This window comes from Osmerus eperlanus, chromosome 14 (genome assembly GCF_963692335.1).
Source record: "Osmerus eperlanus chromosome 14, fOsmEpe2.1, whole genome shotgun sequence".
Taxonomy (NCBI): Eukaryota; Metazoa; Chordata; class Actinopteri; order Osmeriformes; family Osmeridae; genus Osmerus; species Osmerus eperlanus.
The window spans coordinates 14484667-14502965 of NC_085031.1; the positions used below are offsets into that span (position 1 = coordinate 14484667).

An 18299-nucleotide genomic window follows, 5' to 3' on the forward strand; every position below is an offset into this window, starting at 1 on the left:
TGTAAAGCTACAGAAGTATTCGGTTGTTTATTATGCAAGAAATGAATGCTTATTCAATGGTTTAAAACTGTGGCAGGTAGGCTATTGGGAGTCTGTCGTGTCATTGTCTTTAGATCAACATTGAAAGTAGTTACAGATTTTCGGACCGTTAGTGTCCTCTTGTGATGAAAAGATAGTATTGCAGATATAGTGTTTCGTACGCGTAACCGTTAGTTTTGTAATTTGAGATAGCGAAATATAGAGGTTTGAGGGATTTTGATTAACCTAACTTTTGACACTACATACAATACATAAGTGCATGAAGACATATACAGACATAATTATGTCGATATTTAAATAATTTGTGCTTTGAAAACAGCTATTTACATCTGTGACATCATTGTAGTCTAAAGTCCACATAGCCTCTCCCTATAGCTGCATAATACAACGGGGACAGAGGTGAACCTGATCATCAATGCACCCCGTTGCATGCCGGGAGCAGAAACTGCTCCGGTAGGTGCACGAATCGCGGCTGTACAGTGAAAAGGCTGATGTTGAAATAGACCGTCCTGTACAATGGCGCTGACCCGGTTTGAACGGTTCCTGTCCTGGGTGCTGCGCGGGGTTGTAAGGATGCTGTTCGCCTTTTTCCAGCTCTTCGCTCCGCGGGGGGGACCGGACGGCTCTAAGAGACTCCCACCAATCACGAACCCACTTTTGAGGGTCCCTGCGATGCGGCTCGCTCAGATGATACGACAGAGAGAGGCGAGTGAACTTCGATAAAGTCTAAACGCCTATCTGGATAATATGGCCAAAGCATTTGATCTCACAAACCATCACTCTAAAAGTACAAACACATTGATAATTACATTTATGATCTATGTTCACAGAAAGGTATCACATTATCGCTTTGTTTAGGGAAGAGATCCGTCTGGAAGGTGATTCGATCGTAGCCCAGTGAATTATGGGAATTGTAGTGCATGAATTAGTTCAGGCCACTCTAATAACCTCATTATATACTCCTCCTCATCTCTATGTCACTTAATGGTTATACTGTGAGTGTCCGTTTTCTGAAACAGACCAGTAGGTCTGGTATTAGGGATATTATTATAAAGGGTCAGTGTAAGAGCTTTTGAATGGACTGCTTAGCTCAACCCATACTGTGTGTGAGAGGATAGAAACCAGGAACAATGGTGGGCTTGGGGCCATATCTGGATCACATTTAGCAAAGCTGTATAAAGGTCACATACAACAAGAACAAGTGTTTCTTCAACCACATGCTTATTCCATTTGCGTCAGTGTAATAATCACAGTGCACTGAGTGAATGAATGTACTATGTATCGCTTACACATCTAACACAAAAATACCAAATAAAAATGGTACCTTCTGTAGTTGAATAGTATTGGATAGTAATGTCTACCTTGTGTAGTTGAAGATCTGTAGTGATGTATAGCCTGTGTGTGTCCTGGTCCTAGGTGACCAGTGTGGAGGTGGTCCAGGCGTACATTGACCGCATCCAGGAGATCAACCCTCTCATCAACGCCATGGTCAAGGACAGGTGAGCGAGGGACGGGGTGAGTGAGAGAAGGGGGTGGGCTGGAGAAGTAGTGAAAAGGATACTTTGTGTTTCACCATTTGAGAGAGAAAATAGAACATATGTGTGTGTGTCCCCTCCCCTCCCCCCCCCCCCCCCCCTCCTCAGGTTCTCCCAGGCCCTGCAGGAGGCTGCACAGGTGGACAGGCTGGTGGATGAGGAGACAGGAGGAGGTGCCGGGGAGGAGGTGCTGGAGGATAAACTGCCCCTCTTGGGTGTCCCCTTTACAGTCAAAGAAGCCTTCACTCTGCAGGGTACTACTCTGCATGTCTATCTCTCCTCTTGTCTCCATTCTCCTCCTCTATCCATTTCTCAATACTCCTCTCTCCCCCCCCCCCCCTTATCCTTCTCCTTGCCTCTGTACACCTGTTCTTCATTTTTCTCTCCTCTCCTTTTTGGTCTCTCTTGTCTCTGTCTCATCTCTCTCTAACTGTCGGTCCCCCCACCACACACACACACACACACACACACCTCAGGCATGCCCAACTCCACGGGGCTGGTGTCGAGGAGGGGCATGGTCTCGGGGACAGACGCCCCTCCTGTGGCGTTGCTGAAGCGTGCGGGGGCCATACCTCTGGGCGTGACCAACTGCAGCGAGCTGTGCATGTGGCTAGAGTCCCACAACCGCCTGTACGGGGTCACCAACAACCCCTATGCCCTGGAGAGGATACCTGGAGGAAGCTCTGGTAAGTAACTCCAGAGTCGAGTCCAGTCCATAACATTTGATGCAGTACAGTCTGCATGGAGTTCAGTGAATAGTAACCATATTCCTCTCCCACCTCTCCTTCTCAGGAGGGGAGGGCAGTATCCTGGGGGGAGGGGGGTCAGTGATCGGGGTGGGGTCGGACGTAGGGGGCAGCATCCGCATGCCCGCCTTCTTCAACGGCATCTTCGGACACAAACCCACACCAGGTGAGTCTGTGGACACACGACGAGCTGTGACGTGGTGGGGCACGCGTGTGTGGAGGTGTAGTAAGTAATGTGGTCTGTGTGTGTGTGTGTATTTACATGTGTTTGCCTGCATGTGTGTGTATTCCTGCGTGTATGTGCCTGTGTGTGTGTGCAGGCGTAGTGAGCAATGAGGGCCAGTTCCCGCCAGCTTCAGGCCTGCAGCCTGGGTTCCTGTGTACGGGCCCCATGTGTCGTTACGCCCAGGACCTGCTGCCCATGCTCCGGGTCATGGCGGGCCTTAATGCCGACAGGTAAACAACAACAAAACGATATCTTGAGAATAGCTGGCGAACCACAAAGCAGCACCGATACAACAGGATCCACTATCAGACAACTTTGTCTCTCTCTGTCCACTGTCCATCTTTTCCTATTGCTCTTACCCTTCATTCCTCCCCACCCACGCCATCTCTCTCTCCCTCTCCACCTCCAGGTTGAACCTCTCCTCAGAGGTGGATCTGAAGAAGCTGCGGTTCTTCTCGGTTCCTCACGATGGAGGATCTCCGCTGGTGTCTCCTGTCGACCCTCAGCTGATCCAGGCTCAGAACCGGGTGAGGAGGAAAGAGAACCAAGACAGAGACATAAAGACATCTAAAGAGTCCTAGGGGCACTTAAAGAAAGAGTGTGTGTGTGTTGATAGCATGCTGTATTGAGAGGCACAGTGTGTGTTGATAGCGTTCTGTGGTGAGAGGCACAGTGTGTGTTGATAGCGTTCTGTGGTGAGAGGCACAGTGTGTGTGTTGATAGCGTTCTGTGGTGAGAGGCACAGTGTGTGTTGATAGCGTTCTGTGGTGAGAGGCACAGTGTGTGTTGATAGCGTTCTGTGGTGAGAGGCACAGTGTGTGTGTTGATAGCGTTCTGTGGTGAGAGGCACAGTGTGTGTTGATAGCGTTCTGTGGTGAGAGGCACAGTGTGTGTGTTGATAGCGTTCTGTGGTGAGAGGCACAGTGTGTGTTGATAGCGTTCTGTGGTGAGAGGCACAGTGTGTGTGTTGATAGCGTTCTGTGGTGAGAGGCACAGTGTGTGTTGATAGCGTTCTGTGGTGAGAGGCACAGTGTGTGTTGATAGCGTTCTGTGGTGAGAGGCACAGTGTGTGTGTTGATAGCGTTCTGTGGTGAGAGGCACAGTGTGTGTTGATAGCGTTCTGTGGTGAGAGGCACAGTGTGTGTTGATAGCGTTCTGTGGTGAGAGGCACAGTGTGTGTTGATAGCGTTCTGTGGTGAGAGGCACAGTGTGTGTGTTGATAGCGTTCTGTGGTGAGAGGCACAGTGTGTGTGTTGATAGCGTTCTGTGGTGAGAGGCACAGTGTGTGTTGATAGCGTTCTGTGGTGAGAGGCACAGTGTGTGTTGATAGCGTTCTGTGGTGAGAGGCACAGTGTGTGTTGATAGCGTTCTGTGGTGAGAGGCACAGTGTGTGTGTTGATAGCGTTCTGTGGTGAGAGGCACAGTGTGTGTTGATAGCGTTCTGTGGTGAGAGGCACAGTGTGTGTTGATAGCGTTCTGTGGTGAGAGGCACAGTGTGTGTTGATAGCGTTCTGTGGTGAGAGGCACAGTGTGTGTTGATAGCGTTCTGTGGTGAGAGGCACAGTGTGTGTTGATAGCGTTCTGTGGTGAGAGGCACAGTGTGTGTGTTGATAGCGTTCTGTGGTGAGAGGCACAGTGTGTGTGTTGATAGCGTTCTGTGGTGAGAGGCACAGTGTGTGTTGATAGCGTTCTGTGGTGAGAGGCACAGTGTGTGTGTTGATAGCGTTCTGTGGTGAGAGGCACAGTGTGTGTTGATAGCGTTCTGTGGTGAGAGGCACAGTGTGTGTGTTGATAGCGTTCTGTGGTGAGAGGCACAGTGTGTGTGTTGATAGCGTTCTGTGGTGAGAGGCACAGTGTGTGTGTTGATAGCGTTCTGTGGTGAGAGGCACAGTGTGTGTGTTGATAGCGTTCTGTGGTGAGAGGCACAGTGTGTGTTGATAGCGTTCTGTGGTGAGAGGCACAGTGTGTGTTGATAGCGTTCTGTGGTGAGAGGCACAGTGTGTGTGTTGATAGCGTTCTGTGGTGAGAGGCACAGTGTGTGTTGATAGCGTTCTGTGGTGAGAGGCACAGTGTGTGTTGATAGCGTTCTGTGGTGAGAGGCACAGTGTGTGTTGATAGCGTTCTGTGGTGAGAGGCACAGTGTGTGTGTTGATAGCGTTCTGTGGTGAGAGGCACAGTGTGTGTGTTGATAGCGTTCTGTGGTGAGAGGCACAGTGTGTGTGTTGATAGCGTTCTGTGGTGAGAGGCACAGTGTGTGTGTTGATAGCGTTCTGTGGTGAGAGGCACAGTGTGTGTTGATAGCGTTCTGTGGTGAGAGGCACAGTGTGTGTTGATAGCGTTCTGTGGTGAGAGGCACAGTGTGTGTTGATAGCGTTCTGTGGTGAGAGGCACAGTGTGTGTGTTGATAGCGTTCTGTGGTGAGAGGCACAGTGTGTGTTGATAGCGTTCTGTGGTGAGAGGCACAGTGTGTGTTGATAGCGTTCTGTGGTGCGTTCCCCAGGTGGTGGAACGTCTGGAGGCGGACCTGGGGGTCAAAGTTGAGCATCTGAAGATTCCTCAGCTCAAATACTCCTTCCAGATCTGGGGAGCCATGATGGCTGCTCCTGGGAAGGACGGGAAGGTGGGTGGGGGTGTTTTAAGTGTGTGTTATCTCGTTGAGCTAATGCCTGGCCGTGGTTATATGTGTGTGTTTGTTGTTTGTGTGTGCATGTTGATCGACACTTGTGTTGGTGTGAGTGTGTGTATGTGTGTGTGTGTGTGTGTACTGACCTCAGCCCTGCTCCTCTTCCTAGCTGCCCATCATGTTTGCAGAGTTGATGGCCAATCAGGGGAAGAGGGTGTGGCCTGTCTGGGAGATGGCTAAGTGGATCCTGGGGTTCTCCAAACACACCATGGCAGCCATCGGTATGTGTGTGTGTGAATGAGAGATAGAGAACACACTAAACACTAGTCCAGCCTGTGGGCTACGGCCCACTAGAGGTCCGTGAGGGTAATGCAGGTGGGCTGCCAAACCAATTAAAACTAAAATATGAAAAATGAATAAATATTATAAATTTATATATACTGTTGGTAAATAATTATTAAACATTTTGCCTTTAATTCATCATGACCGAAACGGCAATAGTTACGCTTGGCATGTTGACGGTAGCCCAACTGACATTTCAGAGTTAACTTGCATAACGCCTACTTCAATTCACGCCCCCCTAGCATATGTTATCGTTAATTTTTGTATACTGTTTGTATGTATACTGATCTTTCAAAAAAATAAAGAAAACTTAAATTCACGGTATTGTGCTGTTGGGGGTCCGAAGAAATATTTGAGCTATGCAAGTGGGCCGCGAAGTGGAAAGGGTTGGGAATGGCTTCCCTAGTCTATAGCCCATTTTACACAGCCTGTTTTGTATAAAAGGTCAGCACAGAGAATGGGGGGGGTCATTGTTGAACTGGAAGGGGTTTCTACAATCACACACTGGGTGGCATTATGCCACCTTCGTTTGGTTGAATATTGGAATATTGCAGGATCTCTGTTTAAAAAGGGTTTCTGTCTCACACACGTACCCTAACCCTGCTAGAGACACTAACCCTTGCCCCTGTCTCACTCTAATCCTATAATCTTAACTCCTCTATTCTTATCCACCCCATGCATTATATCTCCCTCCTACCCTCAATCTCCTCTCACCTTATCCGCCCGCCCTCCTCACCTCTACCTCCCACCCCCCCTCACCTCCATCATCCCACCCCTTCACCACCCCTCAACTCCACCACTCCCTCATCACCACCCCCTTACATCCACCTGTGCCCCCTCCCCTCATCTCCACCTCTCCTCACCTCCACCCCCCCCCCCCCCTCAGGTCTGGCCACCGTGGAGATGTTCCAGCCCACCCAGCCAAGCCAGTTCATCCTGCAGCAGAGAGAGTCTCTCCAGAAGGACTTGGAGGAGCTGCTGGGGACTGATGGGGTGCTGCTCTACCCCTCTCACCCCCACCTGGCCCCCCGGCACCACCACCCTCTCTTCACTCCCTTCAACTTCTCCTACACAGGTCTGGGAATGGTCACACTGGACAAATCAGTAGCTGTGCTAGGGCTATGTTCAGCTGTAACTTCTCATTCATCTTGCTTAGCTACGATAGCCCTGCTAGGCTATATTCAACTGCAAATCAGGTCAGGTCAGGAAAGGCATGATTACAGTGACTTTAACATAGATGTGTGTGTGTGACATTTCTCCTTCTCTTTCTCGTTCCTCTTTCTCCCTACCTCCATCGCTGTCTCTCTATACATCCATCCCTCTCAATCTCTTTCTCTCTCTGTCTCTTCCTCTATCTTCTCTCCCTCTCTGTCTATCTTCCCCTCTTTCTCCCTCCAACTCTGTGTCTATCTTCCTCTCCCCAGGTATCTTTAACATCCTGGGTCTGCCGGTTACCCAGTGCCCCTTGGGGCTGAGCACAGAGGGCCTCCCACTGGGGGTGCAGCTGGTGATGGGGAAGATGCAGGATCATCTAGGCCTGGCCATGGCTGTCTACCTGGAGCAGGCCTTCGGGGGCTGGAGGGACCCGGCGCAGGCCTCACCGTCCGCCTGAGACACACAAACATCTACACCCACGCACACATCCTGAGCACATAGAGCTGTGTCACACACACACACACCCATATCCTGGGGCATATGTCGAATATACACATAGCAGACACTGATATCAGGAGGAAACTATGAATACAAACAGACAGACTTAAACGTGATAAAAAGTTTGAAACATACACAAGCCTATTTGCACACAATATTCTCCTCCCGCCCCCCCCCGCCCTCCCTCATTTTCCTCGTCTACTCCCCTTGTCTACAAGTCCACCACTAAGTGTCCTATACGTGTCCAAAGAGGCTCTGCTGTCTTTTCTCTGCTCCTCCTGTCTAAAGGATAACTGATGTCCAGTCTGTAGTGTGATTTCTATTGTGGTTTTAGTAGTTCTGTCTGCTCTAAACTGAAGAGGAGCTAGAAACATCCTGGAAGGAGAAGTTTAACGAATGTCTTACTTTTTTCGAAGTGCATTTTGAAGGTCAGGCTTTTTTGACAATGGGTGATATGCTGCTGTTGTGTGACTGCACTTTCATTTATCTACTGTAACATACGCGAATGACGCATTTTAGACGCCTCTGTTATTGTGATATATTTTAGAATGTTACATAGTTTAACTAATGAACAATATAATGTAACAATATATAAGTATTATAATATACAGTACAATATAATGTTAAATAAATTGCACAATATATACAATGTTCTTTAATAGTGTTTTGAAATTTCCTCCAGTTAAAGACACTGTTAAAAACTAAAACAAATCCAGTTTTGGTTGTCAATTGAGTCATCCATCACCTTGACTCTCTAAAACTAAGAGATACCACAAGAGGGCGACAGAATTTAAAAGTAGCCTACATCACGAATATTACACACATCTGGAATAAACTTCATCATTCTCAATTAGGAACAGTGAGGTCATTGTATTTTCACAAAGACAGCGAAACATTGCGGCAGTTCAAGGATGACATTTTCACGGCAGTCTACACGAGTTTGGCCCTGCTGTGAGTCATTCTAGTTTAATGTTTGATGTTGCGGCTTGAAGTGAAATAATGATGTCCCTTGTCTGTGGGACGATCAGTGGGCGAAGCGGAACTGGCAGCTAAACAATAATTAGGACAGATGATTAGATAAATAGTCACACCTTGCTGTATATAATCAGTAAAAAAAATATTATCAGTAGCCTGACAGTGTAACAGTGACAGCAATTCTGTTCAGCCAATTCAAAGCAGTTGGCAAATTACTTTTAGTTTGTCAAATGAATACACAGATGTGCTTAGGGCCAAAACATGACATATTTATCATAGGGGCCTAACTGTTTGCTAATCATTCTTGCCAGCGTCAGTAAAAGCGTGTCATAAAATTGAAGCATCATGAAAAAATTGCACACCCATTTCCGCCTGACGTTGAAGTAGGGGTACGTCGTCTGTAAACACTGATCTGGGAGCGGTCTTGTGTTTCACCTAGCAATGCTTTGAGTTCAGATTAGCAGGGGGAACATCTGATCCTAGACAGCCTTGGGAAACTGCGACCCACGTTCGTCTCGTAGGCTCGGCCAATACCTCGACCAATCAGATGTAGCCTATATATCGCCAGCAGTTACTCCAGGCTAGAGAACCGGGGATCCGACCGGTAGAGATTTAAACGAACGAGATCTCCACGGCGGATTTACCTCAGATCGACAAGATTGTAACGGTTTATAATTCTGTTGTTGTTTTTGAAAGGAGGAGAAGGATATCGCTCATGTCTATGTAGGACATTCACTCTGCCTCTTAAAAAAAGGTAAGCGTCGAATAGCCTTCGTCTACACAGCCATGATAGCTGTCACCCCCCGCGATTTATGCCTATATTCTACCCCCTCGGTAAATAACGGCACAGTGAAACCAGCCGACCGACGTGCAAGAGAAGCATGTCAAATGTAATGCTCTAGGCTATTGAACCTATCAGTGCAATAACCCACCCATCAGTATAGCTGTAATTTAGACCCATGACTGTGCCAGAATTTACGTTTACGGCGTTTACGGAGCCTCTTCGACAGTGTGGCTGATACGAGGCGAGGGCACGGCTTAGCACAGCAAGGTGCCTCTTTAGTGACCGAATCTGATGTAGGTTGTGGTTAAGTAGAAGTTCTACAGTGTAGCGAATATTTAACTATAGCCTACATGGAACGTTTAATGTAGCCTATGCCCTATCGGATTGCAATACGGCTGTTTTATTTGAATGTTTTTTGTGTCTTAATCTGGAATCTTTTCCCACATCCCACACAAACGCTTTAGAAAGAGCACGTGAAGGATGGGCCACTGTATCGCGCTGTGCTTCTAACTGGACTTCCTTCTTCCCAGTCTGACAGCTCTGCCTTGCCTTCCTCCAGTGCGGAGGCCTCCATAGGACTAACAGGCACCGGCTGGCTGCACGCCCCCCTCCGCCTCCCTATTCCGTCACCGTAACGACGGCGGTACCGTTCGGCGCAGCATCACTCGTTGAGCAGCGGGATGACGGAGTGAGCCAAGCCTCTTCACGTCCCAGACGCAGGATTCCGCATGACGGCAGAGACGGAGGATTTAATACATTCTACTATTTGATTTGTAGAGGAACTGCGTCTTGACAGCCTACTCCAGGTGTACGCTCACCAATTAATATCCTCGCGAAAGGGAGAGAAGGGCCTTAATAAAACCTCAGCAATGGGAGCCGTGCGCTCCCGGACTGCCATCTAAACGTGCCCGTGTCACCGACCGAAAGTGTCGTAATCATGGACCACGAAAACGGCGACGCGGAGGCGGCGGACATCCCTCTGCATGGCGTTCACGCGCCGAACCGGATCCGGCCATCATCATACCGGGCCCTGCGAAGTGCTGTGTCCAGCCTCGCGCGCATCGACGACTTCTTCTGCGAGAAGATAGGCTCAGGCTTCTTCTCAGAGGTGTTCAAGGTAACAGTATAGATTTTTGTGATTCTCAATGACCTGCAGTTGACTAGTTATCAACAACTTGGTCTTTAGGGCAGTGATTAAATGTGCCTTCAATGCTGCACATTAAGGGTATAAGATCACCCGGGTGTTTATGAAAAGTTTAAAGGCATAGTTTTTAAACAGCGCATGATGGTGTGACATGGCATGAAACATGGTAGCATTGATCTGGAATTCAACATGACAACACTCTCACAGAACACCTTAGACCCATCAGGTCCTGCAGACCTGAGGTTCATAACCTGCCCTCACAGCCACACATAAAGCCTGGGACATCCTTCGTTAACCCAATCTTTAGTTGACCCATCGCAAGGCTTACACGCACAAATACACTCACATCCACACAGCCATACCAACCCCCCCCTCAACACACACACAAATACACATACATACACATGCCCCCACATACACACCGCCATATAAACAACCCCCCCCTCCACACACACACACACACACACACACACACACACACACACACCCCTCCACACACCCCTTTACCAGTCCCAGACCTAGGATCCTTGGTGTGAGGCTCTATCCCATTAAGTAAATGTGCTTGAGTCCGAACACCACAGGAGTTAGTGGTCTGTACTATTATAAACACACAAAGATAGATTAGGCATTGGACTGTCTGCGTATGAGGGGCAAAGCTTGTGTGTTTCAACCCAGGAAGTTTAGAGCAGTTGACAACAATGTTGGCATTTTTCAAATTGTGTGTGTGTGTGTCCTGTGACTGTGTGTATGTGCGGGTGTGTCATAGGTGACCGTGTGATTATACCGGAGGACAGGTTGCATTCACTGACTAGGCTAAGTAGATTTAAGTCACCTGTGTGTGTGTGCGTGGGTGTGTGTGTTTTGAAACCACAAGCCACAAGGTCAATGACTGCAGTATAAATGCAAACTACCCATGGTGTTATATTTTCCTGTCACCACATGATTGCTTGTTACTGACCCAAACATGCACACACACACACACACACACACACCCTCTGTCTTTCTCCCTCTCTTCTTGTCTATCTCCAAGCCCCTTTTCCCATCTCTCTCTCTCTCTCTCTCTCTCTCTCTCTCTCTCTCTCTCTCTCTCTCTCTCTCTCTCTCTCTCTCTCTCTCTCATTAAGCCACTCATCTTACCCATCCTACGCATGACCATAAAACAGGCAGAGCTGCCCACTCAAGAGGGAAAGAGGGAGAGAGAGGGAGAGAGACTACATTCTTTGTCTGCAGTCTAATAAGCAGCATTCCAGCCTTGTTATCATCTTGAAACACTCACACCTTGAGCTTACAACTCCCTTCTCCACCTAACTTAGTTAAACAGACCCTGCCTGTTTCTGCTCTGTTCAAACACTGTCCTGTAGACAGCCTAACAGCCTAACCCTGTGTGTTTGCTCTCCAGATGTTCACAGGAGATAGGAGGCAGGGCTAGCACAAGCCAGATAACACACTACCTAGAACACACGCACTACCAATTACACATGCACAGCCTACAACACACGCACATGACCTACTACACACAATAACTAGTACGCCTAGGACACAGACCCACCCTACACACACACACACACACACACAACATGCTGTAGGAAACACACCCAACACATACAATTTGGAACACATAACTTAGCCAACACTTTACTCAGTATATGCACAACATAGGAGACACATCCGTAACCTAGGAGACACATCAAACAATCTAGTAGACACACCCACAACCTAGACACCCACAACCTAGGAGATATGTCTGGAGATATGTCTTCATAGGACACACACTACCTAGTACACACGCACAGCTTAGAACACACACACATCCGCAACCAAATCCTGGCTCTGATAGGCTGATATTGGTATCCCGACCTACCAAAGATTGTGCTATTATCACCTCCTGAGTCACAATGAGTGATGTCCTGACGGAGACCGCTGTCCAGGCTACAAGTCTGAAACCAGAGCGCTGAAAAGAAGCTTATCACTGGGCATTTCCGATACGTTTGTTTGGTTCAGTCAAGTCATTGTTCATTCAGAGGTCAAAGAAGAAGAACAAGATATGGAGTTGTGCCCCTCCTGGCCTTCTAATGTCGTTTTTTATGGGTTTAAAAACGTCACCAGTGAATCACTGTTGTCGATGTTCTCAATTCAACTGCTTCCTTGATCCATGCCTCTACTGGAAGTTGATGCTGCCAGGGGTTACGGTGGGCAATCTCACAGACCGGTCGCCACTGTATGTTGTTGCATGTCCTCTGATTTAGAGGACAGCTCATCAGTCAGGAAGCTTGTTTGGCATAGTGATAGGAGTCGTGGGAGTTGTTCCTGTCTGATGGCAGTTTACAACGTTTGAGGGTGACTGATGTGTTTGGAATGGTCTGTTCTTGTGCGTGCGTGTCTTTGTGAGTGTGTGTCAGTGTCTGTGTGAGATAGTGTGTGTGTGTTTGAGGGGGAAGGGGGGGGGGGGGGGGGTTGGTGGTCTACTTACTCCAAGACTGTAGTAGCCCAGTGTGTGCGTGTGAGCGGGACTGTGTTTCGGGTCTGTGATGTCACTGCCGATATACTGGATTTGTGCAGATCAAGAGGAGTGATGGGAAAGCCTATTAGTGCTGAAAGGCTATTAATACACACACACACTCTCACAGGTCCAGACTCCTTCAACAACACACAACCACCCGTCAATGGGCCCAGCATTTCATGCCAGCAGGATACACGCCTGACATCCACAACAGCGTGGATCCTGCATGCAACAGTACGTACTGCATGCAACAGTACGTACTGCATGCAACAGTACGTACTGCATGCAAAAGTACATACTTTGTAAGGGCAGTTGCAGTACGTACTAAAAGTGAAATGAAGAAATATGCGATTTGAGACGCAGTGTTGATTTTCTCACCTCTCTTATTTGCATGCACACTCAGTCATTTACAGTACTGCCACTTGCCCTGCTACATCTGTGCTCCCTAAGTCATCTCAATCCCTGGAGTTAATGTGAATCCGCATTCATGTTGGGTTAAATCTGCTCCCTCAATAGACCGCTAGGTAGGTGAGCACAGCTGGGGGTGACCCTCCTGCAAGCGGCCCTCTAACAATCTCATGGGAATGTGATCTAATGAATATATAATATTGAATATTAATGGGGATTCATATTCTTATTCCCCAATATTCTTGTTCCCATATTTGTATCCCGGATATGTTAATGACGATTATGAGCATTATGTAAAAGGTGCTGTAGACCCTGGATAAAACCGTGGTTTTAGAGAGGAAGTCCATCTGGGCTCATCTGTCATGATGAAGGAATCAGGTCTTTAATCCCTGCTATGGATTAAAACTGCTCTACTGTACACTGCATGTACAGGAAGTATTAAATATTTTCTAGTGTATTTTCATTGCATGTACAGGAAGTATTAAATATGCTCTACTGTCTATGTACAGGAAGTGTTTATCTGTGACCCCCATCCACTGTCCCACAAATAATACACACACACACACACACACACACACATATATATATACTGAACAAGTGTGCAGATGGCCTAATGCTGTGTCTGTGTGCTCTCTGTCTCCCCCTGCAGGTGCAGCACAGGATGACAGGGCAGGTGATGGCCCTGAAGATGAACACGCTGGCCAGCAATAAGGCCAACATGCTGAGGGAGGTGCAGCTCATGAACCGACTCTGCCACCCCAACATCCTCAGGTACTCTCACACACCTGCATGCTCTCATGCTTACACACACGCACACAGTCACGAGATGCTCACCAATCTGTGTGTCTCTTTTTTTTCTTCCTCTACCTCTTGTTATCTTCTTTCTCTCTTCCTTGTCTCTCTCTCCGTTCTCCAAGGTTTCTGGGAGTGTGTGTACACGAAGGCCAGCTGCATGCTCTAACAGAGGTACAGTTAATTTGCTGTCCACCGTAAACAAGTAGAATCAGACAGCGAAATCTTAAAAAATTGAATTTTTTAAAAAGGTATTAAAAACAGGATGAAAGACTAGATTTTCAATCTGTATTGAAAATCTAGTTTTTGTGCATGTCGAATTGTGTGTCTAATCGTGTGTTTGTGTTTTCAGTACATTAACGGGGGTAACCTGGAGCAGCTCCTTGACAGTGACATGTACCTGTCGTGGGGTGTGAGGATGGCGCTGTCTCTGAACATTGCCAGGGGTCTGCAGTACCTCCACAGCAAGGGCATCTTCCACAGGGACCTCACCTCCAAGGTAGGGTTGCACACACACTCATGAACACAGCCCGCATATTTCCCTGTCACCATTTTATTGAACCATTTATCTTCTCCTTTTTCTCTATCCTATTTGTTCTCTCTCCTCCATTATTTTCGACCTTCTCTGCCTTTTCAACCCCTCCCTCCACCCCTCTCTCCACTCCTCCCTCCACCCCTCTCTCCACCCCTCTCTCCACCCCTCTCTCCACTCCTCCCTCCACCCCTCTCTCCACTCCTCCCTCCACCCCTCTCTCCACTCCTCCCTTCACCCCCTCTCTCCATTCCTCCCTCCACCCCTCCCTCCATTCCTCCCTCCACCCCTCTTCCAGAACTGCTTGGTGCGCTGTGACAACGGGGTGTTCACAGCCGTGGTGGGGGACTTTGGTCTGGCCGAGAAGATCCCAGACTACAGGTCAGTACAGGTCAATGGGATCAACGACTGTCAGCATGTATACTACTGTCTGGTGGTCACACAGTGGTCAGTCATAGTGGCCCGACCTTCATACTCCATGGTAGTTAAGACTAGTGACCAAAGGCTGACCTGTGTCTTGTTGCCTCAGAGACTGACCCATTTGTGGTTGTCACTGTGACTGACCTGTGTCTTGTTGCCATAGCAACTGACCTGTGTGTTGTTGTCACAGCGACGGTGTGGAGAAGCAGCCGCTGGCAGTGGTGGGCTCTCCGTACTGGATGGCTCCCGAGGTGTTGAGAGGAGAGATCTACAACCAGAAGGTAGGTGACAACGGAAAGGATGAAGGGATAAGATGGACAAGAAAGGACACCAGTATGGATGGACAGATTGAGGGAAGGAAGGAGGGAGGGATAAAAAGGATGGAGCAAAAGAGGGAGGAAAGAAAGAAGAGAGGGAGGCAGGAAAGAAGGGAGGAATGTAGGGAGGGATGGAGGAAGAGTGCACTTTTACAGTAATCCACGAAATTCTGGGTAAACTTTCGTCTGGACGCTGACTATGGAAAAGGCAGGCGGCTATTGCTGTTGTTTGATTGGCTGATTGTGACCTCTAACCCCAGGTGGACGTGTTTGCGTATGGAATCATCCTGTGTGAGATCATCGCTCGGATAGAAGCCGACCCGGACATCCTGCCTCGCACAGAGGTAAATAACAGAAACTCCGACCCTTGACCCCTAACCCAACCCCGTCTTTATATTCCAGTAAATACCCTAGCTCCAGATAGTCCCTAGTCTTCTGACCCTTAATCCCGTAACCCCATTTTACCAACCTCAAACCAAATCCTAACCACAAATGGAACTTTGACTAACACAGTTTCTACTAATCATTTTCCAGTTAGCTCATTCTGCTCACTGACCCAGATTTCTGGAGTTCTTTTCTCCCGTCATTACATAAAAATCACACAGAGACTGCAAGGAAAACAGCTGAATATTTAATCACTGCAGTGCAGCTCCAAGCTCGCTTCCTGCGAGCACAGGAGAGAGTCGTGAGACGAGTGCTCCTAGTGGAATCATAGTGGATGCAGCAAATACCATATATATTGCTTAGTGGAAAGGAATACATAAAACACCGGAAACGCTAAGAGAGCTACAGATCTCCTTCAAAGCCGCACGGTCCAGCTCAACAGCAATGTCAAGCAGATGGGGATAATAATGGCGATGATGATGGTGGTGATGATGATGATGATGATGGCGGAGATGCCTAAAGCAGTGCTGTTGTTTGTCCTCAGGACTTCGGTCTGGACGTGGACGCCTTCGAGAACATGATCGGTGACTGTCCTCTGCCCTTCCTCAGCCTGGCCGTCACCTGCTGCAATGTAGGAGACACGACACACAGATGGGCACACACACACACAAACACACACGTTTGGATAATACCTTCTTCCCTTTACACATCCCATTTCATCCCTCTCTCTCTTCCCCTCCCGTCAGATGAGTGCGGAGAGGCGTCCCTCGTTCTCGGACATCGTTGTCACTCTGGAGGGGATGGACAGAGGGGAGGAGGAGGAGAGAGACAAACCCACGGCATCGGGTAAGTGGCCAGAGACCAAACAGGAAGTGATGCAGAGAGATGGGTGGGGGGGGGGAGTGATACAGAGAGAGGGGGGGGGAGGAGTGGGGGGGGGGGGAGTGGAGGGGGGGAGTGATGCAGAGAGAGGGGTGGGGAGGAGTGGGGGGGGGGGGTGGAGGGGGGGAGTGATGCAGAGAGAGGGGTGGGGGGGGAGTGATACAGAGAGAGGGGAGGGGAGTGGAGGGGGGGAGTGATGCAGAGAGAGGGGTGGGGGGGGAGTGGAGGGGGGGAGTGATGCAGAGAGAGGGGTGGGGGGAGTGGGGGGGGGAGTGATACAGAGAGAGGGGTGGGGGGGGGGAGTGATAAAGAGCCACAAGAGGGACGATTATCATGATGGGACACGTTCTCTAACGTTACTAAACAAAATGTTTTCCCTGTTCCCCCAAAAAGTTGTTCTAATTCTCATGTTCTCCCCTCAGAACCAGTCGCCGTCGCCGTCAGCCCCTACCGCCGCCGGAGCTCCCCCTTTCGCACGGGCGACCAGCGGTTATCGCGGAGCCAGTCGGACATGTTGCCCCCGGCAACGCCTCCGCTGGGGACGCCGGCTCGCGTGAACCCCTTCTCCTTGCGGCAAGATCTCAACGGGGGGCGCATCAAGCTGTATGACACCCCCAGCAAGTCCGTCATCTCGCTGACTTTCACCTTGCCCCCTCCCGTCCCGGACCCCTGCTCCTCCCCCACCCTCCGAGGCTCCCGGGGACTGAGGGGACCCCCCCGTAGGTGCCAGTCCCTGCCCTGCACCCCCGAGCTGGGCCGCACCCTCACCCTGCTGCGAGACCCCCAGCTGCAGAAGGACGTGGCAGTGGAGGAAGGAGGCAAGGAGGACGCGGAGGAGGAGAGGAGGGGAGGAACGAATGTTGCAGACGACTCTGGGCTGCCTCTGGAACTGGAGATGGTGTCTCTGGAATGCCTCGAAGAGGAGGAGGAGGAGGGCGTGTGTCTAGCAGAGCCTATGGACTGTAGTAGGTCCCCTGACATACAGGAGGGCGCTCCTCCTGGTCCAAGCGGGCCTCTCCTTGCGCCGTCCTACTCTCCTTTCTTACAACCCAACGGCTGGGGCCGTGCCGTTTCCAACGGACCTACTTGCCTACCCCCTTTGCCACGGACAACAACAACCCTGTTGGACAACAACAACGGCTCGCCAGTGGTGATTGGACGGCCAGGTGGCTGGGGGAGAGGGGCTAACGGCTACTGTTCCCCCCTACCCGACCCCCCTGTTGGTTCCGCCCCCGAGCAGGATGATGTGATTTCCTGCCCTGGATGCTGTCTGATTGGTATGAGTTTCCCCTCCTTGTGCCCAGGAGGGGCGGGGCCTACCCCTCGTCGCGTTCCATCCCGTAGATTGTTCCGGAACCTTAACGGCGGTGAGGTCTCTGCTGCCTCGGCAACCAAGGGGCTGTTGTGTCGCGGGGTCAAGGGCCTGGCGCCTTCCACTGCGCCCTGCGAGCCTGGCCTGCCTCTGCCCGAGGCTCAGACTTAGAGAGGGCGCCCCCAGGAGGGCTGGCTGACCTATGGCACCCATGGACAACAGACACCGGGCTGAGGCTTCTGATTGGCTGCAGGGAGAAGGGGATGAATACTACTACCTGAAGTCAGCGATTAGCCGTGTGTGTGTGTGTGTGTGTGTGTGTGTGTGTGTGTGTGTGTGTGTGTGTGTGTGTGTGTGTGTGTGTGTGTGTGTGTGTGTGTCAAAGAGTGGTATAACTTTCCACCATCCTGTGTGCTGTGCTACAGGCTATCGAGTGAGTGTGTGTGTCAGAGGTGTATGAGACTGTATAGACACTGGTTAAGTGCTGGGAGTGCTGGGGGGGGCAGGATGGGAAATGAGAAGCAGCTTCTTGTCACGTTTCTACAATCCAGAGGTCCTGGCTCTTCATGTTTGCAGTGCTCAAGTAGCTAAGTCACTTTCTTTACTTTGTTCACGTTTTTAGTTTTCTACAGTATCTCGGGTGCTCTAACTTTGTACTGACAGTTAACAGGTGCTTCTCCTGTTC

At 49.6% G+C, this 18299-nt stretch overlaps 2 protein-coding genes across 5 annotated transcripts; both read left to right on the forward strand.

Moving 5' to 3' along the window:
* Window positions 1-439: 439 nt before the first annotated feature.
* LOC134033990 (fatty-acid amide hydrolase 2-A-like) lies at window positions 440-7818 on the forward strand. Its single transcript, XM_062478285.1, has 11 exons — window positions 440-744; window positions 1456-1538; window positions 1683-1828; window positions 2051-2260; window positions 2367-2486; window positions 2641-2776; window positions 2956-3073; window positions 5047-5166; window positions 5339-5450; window positions 6398-6586; window positions 6936-7818. Exons 1-11 carry the CDS (start codon window positions 556-558, stop codon window positions 7121-7123), a joined length of 1611 nt encoding a protein of 536 aa, XP_062334269.1. The 5' UTR covers window positions 440-555; the 3' UTR covers window positions 7124-7818.
* Window positions 7819-8689: 871 nt separating this feature from the next.
* On the forward strand, window positions 8690-17950 carry LOC134033986 (dual specificity testis-specific protein kinase 2-like). 4 transcript variants are annotated; one of them, XM_062478278.1, is made up of 11 exons: window positions 8691-8893; window positions 9388-10040; window positions 13625-13746; window positions 13893-13941; window positions 14120-14266; window positions 14598-14680; window positions 14910-15000; window positions 15297-15380; window positions 15965-16051; window positions 16167-16266; window positions 16725-17950. In XM_062478278.1, exons 2-11 carry the CDS (start codon window positions 9861-9863, stop codon window positions 17783-17785), a joined length of 2004 nt encoding a protein of 667 aa, XP_062334262.1. In that variant the 5' UTR covers window positions 8691-8893; window positions 9388-9860; the 3' UTR covers window positions 17786-17950. The 4 variants fall into 4 exon arrangements, with proteins under 4 accessions (XP_062334264.1, XP_062334262.1, XP_062334261.1 ...); XM_062478277.1 differs by having other exon boundaries at window positions 9454-10040; XM_062478279.1 differs by having other exon boundaries at window positions 9483-10040.
* The last annotated feature ends 349 nt before the right edge of the window (window positions 17951-18299 follow it).